The sequence below is a fragment of the Lampetra fluviatilis genome, chromosome 5 (genome assembly GCF_964198595.1).
Source record: "Lampetra fluviatilis chromosome 5, kcLamFluv1.1, whole genome shotgun sequence".
NCBI lineage: Eukaryota > Metazoa > Chordata > Hyperoartia > Petromyzontiformes > Petromyzontidae > Lampetra > Lampetra fluviatilis.
In genome coordinates, this window is record NC_136279.1 from 18,601,841 (window position 1) to 18,616,677 (window position 14,837).

At 51.1% G+C, this 14,837-nt stretch overlaps 1 protein-coding gene across 8 annotated transcripts in view; it reads right to left on the reverse strand.

Annotated features, from left to right (window-relative positions):
• RPTOR (regulatory associated protein of MTOR complex 1) overlaps window positions 1–10,731 on the reverse strand; it is an 85,591-nt gene extending 74,860 nt beyond the window's left edge. For all 8 annotated transcript variants that reach the window (XM_078857062.1, XM_078857059.1, XM_078857057.1 and 5 more), the window contains exon 1: window positions 9,606–10,731. In XM_078857062.1, the coding sequence (XP_078713188.1) occupies window positions 9,606–9,926 (321 nt within the window). In that variant the 5' untranslated portion in view covers window positions 9,927–10,731. The remainder of the gene's footprint in view (window positions 1–9,605) is intronic.
• Window positions 10,732–14,837: the final 4,106 nt, after the last annotated feature.

The window sequence follows — 14,837 nt, forward strand, 5'->3', positions numbered from 1 at the left end:
TTCAACACTCGCATGACATAATTTTGATGGTTTATGCTTCTTAAGTCAACTATCTATTATTTTATTTGGATTTTTCTTATTGCTGTGGGGGGGTGGGGTCACCTCAAATCCGTCGTTTACAAAAATCGACCAAGAACTCCCTCTAAATGAATTAATTGAGACAATAAAACATACATTAACGACTGTTCAAGGATTACACACTTTGCAATCTTCTTTTTGCAAAGTCCTACATCCATTTCAATAGTGCTGCCGTGCATCATATATACATGCGTGTTAATGGCAGTTAGTTTCAACATTTGTTGATATAAATTAAAGTTACCCTCAGATTCGTTCAAATAAATATAATAACCGTGCGTATCCTGACTTTTGGGCCACCATGTATATTTCGCTTTAAGGCCAACATTGTTGTTATTGACACACGTGTTGGGTAGTTATTGCTGTTGTTTGTGCTACACTGCCAGGGGAGTAGCAGAATCAGGTGTGTAAATTTGCTGAACCCGCCCCGACTGAACATCTGTGAAAAGGAGCTTCATAGCTCATCGGATTCCTCCAGAATAAATAAAAAATTATGATTCTCACGTGGTCGAATGGAACGGTTCGATTCACTGCTGCAGTGTTGACATTATTGTTGTTGTTGTTTGAGACCCATTCAGATCATAACTTGCCAAGTTTAGATATGCAGTTAGGTGGGTTGGCGAGTAGGTGGATGGGGAGATATTCAGGTAGGAGGGAGGGTAGGCATTCAGCGAGTTGGTAAGGTGGGAGCTTGGTTGTCCAGTTGTCCAGAAGTCTTTATTTAGCCCCGGTCGAGAACCCATCTAGACACAAACTCCCCTTGCCAGGGAAAAAAATCACGGGAGGAGGAATATGGTTGCAGGACGGTGGGACAGAGTTGGGACAGGAGGGGTGGCGGGAGGGTTGGCAGCGGGGGGAGGGCAGTGGGTGGCGGGAGGGGGGGTGGTGACCATAACACAACGGTGTTGTGGTTTTTTGTGGAAGTGAGTTTCTAGGAAGCCGGTCTGCGGCTTCGGACTCGCTCTCTAGGGGAACGGATTCGCAGGGGGCAGGCGGCGAGCAGCGAACCCCAGGAGGAGGCCAGCACCGCAGCAACAACTGCAACCGTAATTAACGTGCGCCTTATTGTCAATTTACTGCTGGATGAGGTGCCGTCCCCCGCCGCCTCGTCGCTCAGTAAGGGTTGGGCAAGCGCAGGAGGGACCGGCGACCGCTTCGGACGTTCGCCGTGGCCGGGAATCGAACCTCAGGTCGGGCCCCAGGGTCAACAACGGCGCGGCGTGCTGACCCGCAGTGTCAATGAGGGTGAAAGAAGCAATCACGGTGGCGAGCCGTGGAGCAGAAATGGCAACTGACTTGGAGAATCACGGCGGAAGGAAACGACTTTGTCCAACGGAGCCGCGTGTGCCGACATGCAGCTTTCACTCGTCACGCACATGCACAAAAACTGCTCACCACAAATGAACCGCAGTACCTTTTGCTGATCTCGTGAAGGAGAATAAACCATCACGTGAACTTCGATCATCCTCGCCGAAGCGGCTTTTGGCTAACCATCGATCAAGGACGGTCACCACATCGCGCACGCTTCCAGATGCACTTCTGTGGCCGTCTGGAACTCTCTGCTTTCCGATGTTAGGAAGAGACTGGAGCTACCCACTTTCAAATCATCTAGATTGAAAACTTATTTCTTCAGAACTGCTTTTTGCGTTTAGTTTGTTGTCCTTCCCCCGCACCTCCGATTAGCACGGTTGGCTACGTACGGTGCCAAGGAAATTCAACATACATACATTTGATTTAATACTTCCTTTTTTATGCTATTCATTGCGCGCGGTTGCACTTTATTTTGCTCAGTGGGTGTCAGCCGCTGAGGTCGTGACGGGTTTCTTGCATCACTCCTGTTGCTCCATGCCCCCAGTATCGTTCCGCTGGAATGTGCACTGATGCCCACTTTATTGAGGGCGCTATTAGCACGGATAAAAAAAAGACTGATTGATTGATTTAGCCACAGAGGCTGTTTTTTCTGAGGCACGGGTGAGTTCGATGCAGGGTGTGTGACGATAATGTGGATCCATTTATTAATAAGGATTTTTGAGCTCGTGACGATAAGGAAAGATTTTCGATTCGGATACCGCATGCTGTTTGTATGCAATGGGTTCACGTTGTCCCTGTACGCCTCTAGAGGCGCTGCAATTCACCGCAACGCTAAAATACGAACGGATTCTTGCATCGAATCGCGACCTCAACCGCGACAATTTAAGGCATGGACACATTCAATGCGCGTCTCACAAATAATTGACAAGCCATACTTTCTTAGAAAAATAGACTGTAGGGCCAAGTGCTGTACAGCGAGCATCCATTATGATTGCCATGGCACAAGAGGGGGTTGTGTGGCCAGTACCGTGCCCGGCTGTCTGTACCTTCCCAGTGCTGATGTTTACACTTTACGCTTGGTATTCGTTTATGGCTGAGTCGACCTAGGGGAGGCCCAGGGCCGGTTCAGATCATCGTCACTGATGTTTGCCGTTTCTACACAGGCACACTACAATTTGCACACACGTGTACAATTACACAGACACACATACACAGTGAAACCACACCCACTGCAACACAATCACCCCCATACAGTACAATCGCTGCCTGGCCACTAATTTAAGGCCGAGTCAGATCACAGGGAGGCTCAGAACCGGTTCAATCATTCACCACTGTTTATCAGTTGTGAGCGGAAATCGAACTCGGGTCGCCGGGGTTTGCCTGGACACAGTGCGCTTACCACTGCGCCACCGCTCCCCATACAGCACAATCACACGCGTCCACACAGCCCACGTGGGTGTGTGTGTGTGGTGAGAGGGGGGGGGTCGACTCTAGCAACTGGGCAAAGGTGTTACGCAACCGATCTCCCACAGTGCCCTACCTCCCCACCCACCTCCAACTACTCCCCAACCCCCAACTTCCCGACACCACTCGCGCATCCCAGCACCCAACAAAGGAGCACTCAATTAACACCACGCACCTACCCCCTCCCCTGCCCCGACCAGAAAGGGCCAATAAATTATGCAATCGTGGGGCACCGCGGGAGGTGTTGGCACCACGCTTCCCTGCGGTGGTGACGGTGGCGGCGGTTGGAGGTGGGAGTCGAGGGGGCGGCAAGGGGGCTGAGAGACAAGAAGAAGAGCGGTTGGAATATTCATCGCAACAATGCCCCTTTTATTTAACTCAAAAAAGCCAATGTCGACTGCGAGGCTCAAGACACAAGCTACGTCAGGATTTCTTTGGCCGCTTGCGCCGAGGATGGGTTCTGAATGTGCGAGGTAAACGGAGAACCCAGAAAAAAACCCCCAAAGCTGAGCATCGCACTCCCACTGTGGCGAGATGGTGGCTACCTCGCCTGGTATACAGGAGGACGTGGGTTCGATCCCGACACTGACGCCTGTTGTATATTTGGAGTTTGCGTGTCTCTCTCCCCGTGGTCGTGTGGATTTTTCTCCGGGCCGCCCGGTTTTGGCCCTCCACGTTTAGAATCGTGCGTTTAAAAGTATTTGCCTACTGCTAATACATTTCCACGTGACGATAAGCCACTTGGATGAGCTATCATTTGTTATGGCCGGGTCCGCTTCTGAAAAAGAGCTACATAGCTCAGTGGGCCTTACCTGGTAAAATAAAAACAGTTTCGTTTTTTAAAATAGTTTTTAATTAAAGTTTCGAAACGTAGGCTTTGCGACCAATATCATCCAAAATACAGGTTTCGTGTAAATATATTCTGCTTACACGATCTAACCCAAAAAGACCTGTAAAAATGAGAGCGCTTCAACAACTTGCTTGCACTACCGCCCGGACGCTTCGCTGGCCAGGCTTGAGAGTTTCACATGTGTCTCTCTCTCTCCAGTGACCCGCAAAACCCTTGCCCTGCCTCCAAAGCACTGGATCTGAAAAGGCTGCAGCAGCGGGAAGAGGACAGGGGGAGGTCGAGTTCTGTTAGCGTGCGCAACTATGAAGGTCGGCATAGCACGTGAGGGGTGTGTGGCCAGCGCCACGGCGGGCCGTCTTTGTCTTCCCGGAGCTGATGGCTCATCAATTGCTCAAGGCACTTACGGCTGTCACAATCTAGAAGGAGGGCCCAGCCACAGAGCCACTGATGTTTCTGCCTGATCACAAGGCCCAGTAATACTGTACCAACCACGGCGCAATGCACTGTACAGGGTGGTCCAGATATCTTGTGACCACCTCCCCCCCCTAATTAATTGACCCCTAACATTTTTCCCCATTGCATCTTCATTTCTGTTTTAATTAAACCTTTAAGTTTTAGAAAATGAAATGGGGGGGGGGGGGAGGGTCACAAGACATCTGGACCACCCTTTAGAGGGCAGACAGCCATGAATGAGGAGGGCGGGGGGAGGGGAAGCTGGGGAGAGAGTGTCTTCGTGATGACTCTTTCGGGGTGCGAGCGACAAGATGGGAGGCTACAGGGCGGAGGGGAAGCCAACGACGGGTTCGCATACACCACGTGGCAGCGGAGTTACGGCGTTACGTAACACACATTCATAACAACGCTTGATGAAAACCACACAGAAGGCCCACTGGTACGAGCAAGTCTCCCTCCCTCTCTCTCTTACGAGCGAGACCTTGAACAGCAGCCAGGAGTCGAACACCCGGTTGGCCAGTATCGCGGCGCGGTCCGCAAACACCGCTGACAACTTACGCCGATCCTAAACGTGGCGCACGGACTAACGCATGCAAGCAAGCAGTATCGCTGCTGCTGCTGCTATGGTCAAGGGAAGGGGACGGTTATTTTTAGTAACGCCAGTCTGGCAGGCGGCCGGTAAAAAACACTTGGGTGAAACCGAGCCGCGTGCTGGAACGCCGCGGCCAAATGGACCATAAGGCAATTGGAGAGCGCTAGGGGGCAGGGCCGGGGGGGGGTAACGTGTTAGAAGTGAGGGTCGCAGAGGTGCATCGGACCCACAACGCCGTTTCCTAAGACCCATCAGGCGGGAGAGAAAGGGGAAAAAATTAACCCGTAAAAACAAAGTTTTTCACTATAAATCCTTTATATGCGTGGCGGCTAGAGTCCTCTCGTCCTCTGGCTTGAGATGGCTGCCACCTATGGGTCAGATGATTGCCTGCCACCATTAAGCAATTGGTAATTAAATATAATTTATTTTTCCCTAAAAAGTGTCAAATTTTGGAAAAAAAATTTTCACGAAAATAAATTGTCACGCACAACGAGTCTGTGTGAAAAATGTCAGCTCGATTGGATCACGGGAAGTGGGTTAAAAAACGACCGAAAGATTTGCACGGTCGTAAGCACGCAAGCAAGTGAACTTAATATAAAGGATTTAAAAAGGAAAGGTTGGGGGGGGCAGTCGACCATGTTTCAACTCTCAGAGCAAGAAATGTATCCACATTGAGGGCTGAATTTAGTTTCATGCCGATGGGGGTGGGGGTTTCGGTAACAGGGCTGAGATCATCAACTCGCTAGAAACGAGAGTCCGGTTTTAGCCTTCCTCTTCTCCTTTGCCCATTCTCTTCAACCTCCCCCACCCCTCCACTTTCCTAACCCCAACTCACCCCTCGACCGTGGTCAATCACTCCTAATCCCTCGGCATGCTCCTGCCACCTAAATAATGTCTTCGTTTATACCGGTTTAAAAAAATTATGTTCAGCAAGCGCCTTGATCGAAGGGCTGCCTGCAGTCGAACCCAGGATCTCAGTGGTGCCGGCAGTCCTCGGTGTGTATTTTCAGTCTGTTCAACTTAATTTTTGCACCGTACGTAGCCAACCGTGCTAATCGGGAGGCGCAGTGCCATCTCAGCGCAAGAGGTCGCAAACGGGTTTTCATTCCTTACCCGTACCCGGCCGCACCAGGGTCACAAATGGGTACCCGTACCCGGTAACAGGGCTAAGATCATCAACTCGCTAGAAACGAGAGTCCGGCCGGGTACAGGTATCCGTTCCCTACCCGTACCCTACCCGAAATGAGTGACAAACGGTTACTCACCAGTGACTCACGGCCTACCCGTACCCGGCCGCACCAGGGTCGCAAACGGCTACCCGTACCCGGCCGGGTACGGGTAGCCGGGTATCAGGTAGGGTATGGGTATCGGGTACCCGGTTGGGACCTCTGCTCAGCGCTCTGACCTATAAACCTCTCTGCGCCACCTGGCCACATTTCTAACGTTTTAAACATGGCAGCGTTAATGACTTTCACACGCCCAAACCATCTGCCTCAACGCACACAATAAGCACACACCTCAACAATTCTCTCCGCAAACTCATCACGGTTAATTACCCTTTATCCCAAGAATTGTAAACTCTTCTTCTTTCTGTGATGCTCCATGTGCATCGAATGAAACTGCACTGAGCGTTTAAAAAGAAAAAAGCCAATCGCTTCCCAGGTTAACTTTTAACGGGGACTTAAATAATTTGATCGTTAATCAGAGTAATTGCTTTTGAATGTTACCCTATCCCACAGCTCACGTATATATCTTTCCTGAAAATACAACTTCGATTTTTTTTTATCCTGATGCTGTTTTAGCGTTAATTCTTGTTGGAAGCTATGAAACAATTTTTTTATTTAGATTTTACCAGGTAAGGCCCACTGAGCTATGCAGATCTTTGTCAGAAGCGACCTGGCCACAATTGATAGGTCAACGAAGTGACATGTGGAACATTTTAGCAGACAATTACTCTAAACGCATGTGGCTTTGAATGTGTCATTTTGCGAATAGTTGAAAATTTACGTTCATAAATTCGCGTGTGCAACGTATTGCTTTGTGTGACAAAGATCTCCCTTGAAGTAAACTTTTGGTCTCAAACGTATAAAGACACATCTTAGCATAATTAAACGGAGCGATGGAATCGGATCGCGTGTCGGCGCAGGTGTGAGGAGGCGGATCGCGAGAGGTGGCGGTGGTGGCGGCGGCATGGGGAGGCCTTCCTCCACCAGCAGTGGATTGATTACGGCTCACGATAGCGACGAAACAAATCGCGCTCGCACGCGGACGCGAGTCGCGGGAACGCGAGGCCCAGCCGTGTGAACCTTTGCTCTGTGGCTATGTGACGACCTTCACCTGTGGGGGGGGGGGCGGTGACCCATGGCCAGGCGGTAGCGCGTTCGCCGCTTTTTGCAGAGCTACATAGGTTCGTGGCTCAAATGCGGCAGGCTGCCCTTCCCTGGGCGCCACAGTGGTGAGATGTTAACTGCCTCGCCTGGTATACAGACGGTCGTGGGTTCGATCGCGACCTTGAAGCCTGTATATTTGAGTTTGCAATATCTCCCCGTTGGCGTGTGGCTTTTTCTCCTCCACATTTATAAACATGCGTTCAATAGAATATTTGACTGCTATGAATTTCCACACGATAAGCCACTTCGTTGAGCTACCATTTGTGGCCAGGCCGCTTATGAAAAAGAGCTATATAGCTCAGTGGGCCTTGCCTGGTAAAATAAAAATTGTTTGTCCGTTTAATTGTTGTTTATCACTGCAGGTGAATTAACTGAAAAAATATGAGCTGTCTGCTTCGCCATGGACATTAAATATCCCATGATGTAATTCGAAAAGAGGCGGCCGTCGTGTGCTGGAGTAATACTCAAAACGTGTGTGCGAGTGGAGTTAATATATTTTCGCCCTTGCTCTGCAGTGTATGTTCTCCCCCAGTTCCCTGCATGAGAATATCCTGTAACCGGTAGAGAACTAAAACTAAACTATTTTTATTCTACCAGATAAGACCCACAATGTTGTCTGACGTCCAACCATATAGCCACACGTCGAGTGAATTCATAACCACACAGAGCGAATTTTGGGTAGAGATAGGTTAGCCGCATATAACGCAAGATCGCACAAACCGAACCCACAGAGCGAGGAAAATCTCTACTTGTACCCACTGAGGGTGGTGTGGAAAACCAGAGGCCATCGGATGACTCACATGGGCCCCGCACTCTGCCCCGTATCACATTTCTCTAAGAGCAACATCATGGTGGGATTGGGGAACAGAAGATGGAGTGGGGAGATATGAGGGAGACACGGGCTCCAGGAAGTGAGATGGGGCCCCTACAGGAGCCCAGGGAGGGGACTGAGGAAAGGTCACATGAGATAAGGTCATATCAGGAGGGGAGGTCATTGTGAGGTCAGCAGAGGTCAGACAAGTTCCTCTTTTTCTCTCTATGAATGTAAGATAAAGATGCCCATTGTATATGTACAGCATCTTGAGATAGTTGCATTTGGCCACTGCTATACATTTCCACATGATAAGCCACTTCGTTGAGTTATCATTTGTGGCCAGGTCGCTTCTGAAAAATAACTACATAGCTCAATGGGCCTTACCTGATCAAATGTAAATAGTTTATAGTTTTTTTTAGTTTATATAAAACCAACGTATTGTATGTGTACGCAGCTTATACGTGTGTATCGTAGTGTATGAATTTGCGAGTGTGCGCGACCCCTCCCCCACTCGGCCAAACCTTAATGCGCAAGGTCTACCAATGTGTACAATCTGTGCGTGCAGTATTTGTGTTGCGGAGGTCATTTGCAAATTATACTACCCTCGTCTGATTGAGTTCTCACGTGGTTCAACAAATAAACGTAAAAGTGTGGGAGCGGGGATGTGTGTCTGTCCCCTCCCTCACCCTGTCTGTCCTTCACGCGCCGGGTCTCCGATGTGTACAAGTACATATTCTGATTCTGATTTGCACGTGCGTACTGTAAACGTGCATATGTGGGTGTGTGGTGCAGCAGTGGGGGAACGGTGGCGCAATCGGAGTTAAGATTCCCGCCCACGACCAAAAGTAGTGGCGAATATTTGAATCGGTCCTGGGCCTCCCCTAGGTCGACTCAGCTGTATGCACCTGGTGCAGTGTGCAAACATCTAAACTGAGCAGAGGCGGCCGGGCGTGGTGTTGGCCACCCACCCCCTCGTGTGCCGTCCAGCCTTCATAGATGCTCGCTAACAGCACTTGCCCCAACAGTCTGTTAAGGCTATAAAGGATGTGGTTCCTATAGTTTAATGGTTGTAGCCTGGTGGAAACCTAAATAGAGCAGGGGGAGAGAAGTGTCACGGTGGCGAGATGTTAACTACCTCGCCTGGTATACAGGTCATACGTTCGATCCAGATCGTGACTCTTGTATATTGGGAGGTTGCATGTCTCTCTATCCATTGTCGTGTGAATTGCCAATACTGAAAATGTACCTGCAAATTACTCAATTAGGATTATACACAGCAGCAGCGACATCACGCCATGCTGTGAAAATCCAGCAGGACCCTCCTGAAAAAGAGGCTTTCCTGGGTAACAAGCGAAACAATCATAACAAGGGGGGGGGGGGGTTGGGTGTCTGTGTATTAGAATCAGAATATAGATTTATTCTGGAGGAATCCGATGAGCTATAAAGCTCTTTTTCACACATGTCCAGTTGGGTTAGTTCAGAACCTTACAACAATACAAAAAACACACGACACGAGTGCAAAGTATGGGGGGGAAAAAAGTGCAAAAAAAACAATTGAACAAAAAAATATACAACCGAAACGAAACTTTTGTTTTCATCCTACGCGAGTCACGCGAATTGTGTTGCGACCTCCCCCCCCACCGCCACCGCTCTCACCCGGTCCTTCATGCGCCAGGTCTGCGTGGCCGCTCTTGATCCCTCGATCTTCTCCGTGTGTCGCTTCTTGGCGAGGGCGAGCGGAATGTGCCAGTCCGGGAGTGCAGCCGCCGCGGCCTCTGGTCCCGGGACCTCAGCGTCCGCTGTCGACGCCACCCCCGCAGCCACCGCCACGACCGCCGTCTCCTCCTGCTGCTGATCCTGTTGTTGTTGCTGCTGCTGTTGCTGCTGCTGCTGTTGTTGTTGTTGCTGCTGCTGTTCGTCGTCCTCGCTGGGTCCCAAGGAGACCCAGGAACCCCCGGAACGCTCCATCGCGAGCATTGGGGAAGGCGCGATTAATGAAGTTGCGGGTGGTGCAGCCGTGGCACGGAGGTTGGATTCGGGAGAACGCAGACTGAGGTGGACGAAGAGAGGTGGTGTGGAGAGAGGACGAGGTGAAGAGGTTTGCTATCAAGAGGGAATTCGACGGAATCCTGGAAAGCGCGAGATCCCTCGCTAGGGGGTCCTCGCCTCCCCCCCCCCCCCCAAGCGGTCCTAGGCCCCCGTCCTCGGGCTCGCGGGGTTCTTATCGCGCCCTCAAGTGTCCAGGACCCGGAGATCCTTAGCAGCCCCCAGTCTCAAGGTCTCGGGGGAGGGATTTCCTGATCCCTGGGTCCTTGAAAAGAGCCACGAATTCTCGGTCCCTCAGTTATGTAGGGGAGGGAGGAGGGGAAGGGGGTTCTCGGGAGTCTCAGCCTCGGGCTCCCTTACTCCTTCCTCGGGGCTCTTTGAGAGGTGGGGTGGTGAGGGTGGTGAGGAGGAACTCGGGGTCTCGCGCTCCGCGACTCGAGGGGCTCCTCAGGGAGGTCTCCGGGGAAGGTTTTCACTCCGCGGTTCCTGTACTCCGAAGGCCTTCGGGGAATCCACGGAGCCGTCGGTGTCCTGGGTTTCTTCGGGGGGTCCTGAACTCGGGGGGCAGGGGAGGAGGAGGAGGAGGGGGGGGGGTAGGAGAGGGGGGTTCCAGTCCCGCAGTTGTGAGGGGTCCCGGGGGGGTCTCGTGGGGGTCTCGTGGGGGTCTCCTCAGTCTCCTCCCCGCGGGAGAACCGCGCGGCCTCCACGACTCACGGGGGCCGCCATGATTGCTGTTTCCCGGCATGCACCGCGCGCGTGGAGGGAGGGGCGGAGGTGGCTGCGGGGGGGGGGCGGAGCAACGCGGTGTGACGTCGACACGACCGTTAGCTCATTAGCATACGTGCATAACATTAACATAATGTTATGCTATCTTATTCTTGGTTCTTTCGGTAAAGTCACGTAGAAGGGAAATAATACAATTAATAAATACATAAAAACTTCCTTTACTTTTTTAATTATTTCCCTTCTACGTGACTTTACCGAAAGAACCAATAATATGAATCCCTGCAGTCACGAAAGCTTTAAATCAAAGAATGCTATCTGTTAACGTTGTTAAAATGTACTTACACTTTTATCTATTCCCATTCAATATTTCACGCCCCTGGATCTTTACCAATCATTGTTGGGGGAAGGAGGGGGTAGATGCGAGTCGTGTTTTCCGGAGCGAGGCCCTGGGCAACTCCGGATGAAAAATATTTGTAACAAAAGTGAACGGTGATAAGACTAAATCTTGACTTACAGCTTTCGTGACGACAGGAATTCATATTCTTGGTTCTTTCGGTAAAGTCACGTGGATAGGTTCAAAGAAAATAATCAAAAACACATTCCTGCTGCGGAGGGAGCTGGTAGGAACGTTGGGTTGCTCGGTCAATGGCCAGGGTCAACGGCGGCGTGGTGTATTCCGCAAATATGCCCGACTGTGAGGGCGGGCACAAGCCGGCGTGAGTAGGTTAAACGTTGAGTTTTATAAGGGCACCACGGGGTGACCAGCCCCTCCCCACCCAGCCCCTCCCCTCCCACCCCCCACCCAGCCCCACTCTCCCTACCCAGTCCCTCCCCACCCTCCCCACCCAGCCCCTCCTCACCCTCCCCACCCATCCCCACCCTCCCCACCCAGCCCCTCCCCACCCTCCCCACCCAGCCCCACCCTCCCTACCCAGCCCCTCCCCACCCAGCCCCTCCCTGCACGACGGACGGACACAATAATCCCCTGTGGGCTGGTGTAACCAGGAGGTTCCTACCAGTATTAAATAAAACTACGACGTTTCGATCGCAATGCAAGCGGCCGTTGCGATCAAGAAGATGATACGACTGGCACGTCGCTGAGATAATTCACGCAACTTAAGACTGGCCCCCCGCCATAGTAACGTGGAATTCCCACCGCTGGGTGAAAAGGAGATCTCAGAGGAGTTAGACCGCCTCATTCTCCAGTGGATTTACAACAAAGTCTCCAACTACGGTTTTTTGAGACGTAAATGACCCTCAATCTTGATTTGAAGCTTTCGTGACTGCAGGAATCCATAGTTTTTGGTTCCTTCGGTAAAGTCACGTGGGTAGCACGGCAGATCTCTCGCCTACTTCAGCAGTTTGTTCTTGCTGTGGTTGTCCCACCTGACGACGATTGCTTGTGTTGCGATCGAAACGTCGTAGGTTTTTGTTTATTGTTATTTTCTTTGAACCTATCCACGTGATAGGTTCAGCAGTTTGTTCTTGCTGTGGTTGTCCCACCTGACGACGATTGCTTGTGTTGCGATCGAAACGTCGTAGGTTTTTGTTTATTGTTATTTTCTTTGAACCTATCCACGTGATAGGTTCAGCAGTTTGTTCTTGCTGTGGTTGTCCCACCTGACGACGATTGCTTGTGTTGCGATCGAAACGTCGTGATCTATTAATAGAAATAATAATATAAATAAAATAATAAATCAAGTGAGACAGTAAATCTGGCTGTGACGGTCCCACCTGATGACGGAGACTTGTATTGCCTCCGAAACGCCGTGATTTTTTCTATTTTATTTCTATTATTATTTCTATTATTTTATAATTTTCTACCCACGTGACTTTACCGAGTATAAAAAAGAGTATAAATGACCCTCGTTAACACCGCCTCAGTTCAGATGACGACAGCCGTTAACTTACAATTAGGGGCCGTCCATAAATGACGTCACGCACCTAGTGGGGGGGGGGGGGTCAGACATTTGTGACGATGTGTGACGAGGGGGGGGGGGGGGGTGGGAAATGTGACGTCACATCAAAATGCGCAACTTTAAATAAATATAGACAACACGTTCCACTTAATTAAATAGACTTTTCAATAAATGTTTTCTCCTACAACATCAGAGTGCTGCGCCACATTAAATACGCACTACAATGACAATAGTTTAAAGCGATTTGAAGCATGTTTTATTTTTTTTGGGGGGGGGGGGCAGAGCTTTGTGACGTCATATTTGAGGGGGGGGGGGTCTGACTTTTTGTGACGCCGTGTGACGAGGTGGGGCGGGTCAAAAAATCTCCAAAATCGCGTGACGTCATTTATGGACGGCCCCTTACACCGCGGTAATTAACGCGACATCTTGGTGAACATAATCACGGTGAACAAACTCAGCCTGTCCGGCAGCACGGCAGACGCAAACATTGCAGTAATTAACATATCATTAGCATAATTAGCGTGCAATTTGCATGCTGCAATCAGGTGGACGTACATCGTCAGTGACGCCTCTCGCAGGTTATAAAATTGAATACGCGTTTGGAATGATCGCAGATTAGATGACCGCTCATGTAATTTGGATGACGTTCAATGCGTTTTACCATTCAATATCTTGAAACTGGCAAAAAGGTTTCCGTAGATACATATACTGTACCGTCTACCAAGCAGCATTGACATTTTAACGTGATCAACGTGAACATAATCCATCGTTTGACATCGGTACCATCACCATCGGAAGCATCAGATTTACACAATTACACTGACGTCACCACCGGCATCGCTAATGTGTTTTATTCATTAATGATTCCAACTTATTCATCATTCAAAATGAACACCGAGTAAAGGGAGGGAGGAGACATGCCCCCCCCCCCTAATCCCCCTCTTCCCTCCCTCCTTCCCTCCTTTTGCCTCCCTATAGGATGCCCCCTCTTCTTTAGTTATCTGACCCCCTCAACCACTCTCCCTCCTCTCTCCCCCTCCCTTTCACCCTCCCCCCTTTTCTCCCTCCCTCCCTCCCTCCCCTCCCTGCCCACTTCTCCACGTCCATCCCTCTCGCCCCCCCTCCCTCCTCTATCCCCTCCCTTTCACCTTTCCCCCTTTTCTCCCTCCCTCCCTCCCTCCCCTCCCTGCCCACTTCTCCACGTCCATCCCTCTCGCCCCCCCCCTCCCTCCTCTATCCCCTCCCTTTCACCCTCCCCCCTTTTCTCCCTCCCTTATTCCCTTCCCTCCCTGCCCACCTCTCTCTACGTCCCTCCCTCCCCCTCCTTTCTTCCCCTCCCTTTCACCTTCTTCCCCCACCCCCCTATTCTCCCTCCCTCCCCCTCTGACTCTCCCTCCCCACTTCTCTCCCTCCATCCGCATCCCTTCCCTGCCTCTCTCATTCGCGCCCTGCCCCCCCCTCCCTCCGCATCCCTCCCTTACCCATCCTGCCCCACCTCCCCCCTATTATCTCGCCACTCTTTCCTCTCTTCACCGATTCCATTTTTGTGCCCCCCCCCACCCAGAGTTTTTTTATATTACAAATATTACATAGAAATCATAGGGGGAACATAGACATGGAGTAGGGAGAGAGGGGGGTAGAGAGAGGGGGTAAAGAGAGGGGAGGGGTGAGAAGGAGGAGAGCAGAGCGTGAAATCTTTTGTTAAATCTTTAATTTAAAAGGGGGGGGGGGGGGTTACATGAAGTAAAGCATTGAAAAAAAACTAAATGATGAACGAAGCAAAGTGCCGACTACACCGAGCATCTTCTTGCTTCCTCTGATCGTAAAAAAAAAAGAGGGGGGGGGGGGGTTAGCGAAGAGGCGGAGTGGGAGGTGGATGGGCAGGGTGGGAGGGGGAGAGGGAAGGATCGCGGGCAGGGCAGAGGAGAGGGGAGGAGAGGGGAGGAGAGGGGAGGTGAGGGGAGGAGAGGGGAGGAGAGAGAGTGGGAGGTGAGGGCGCGTCCGATCCCGCCCGAAGCCCCCCACACCCCTCTCTATTTAAGCGCCTTTGGATTAGCGGCATCTGGCGGAGTGAGCGCGCGGGCGAAATCGCGTCCCCACCTGCACACGGATCTGCTGCTGCACACCTGCTCACCTGCTCACCTGCACGCGACTAACACCTCCTGCGCGCATCCTTGCGCTCGCATACACCGTGCAC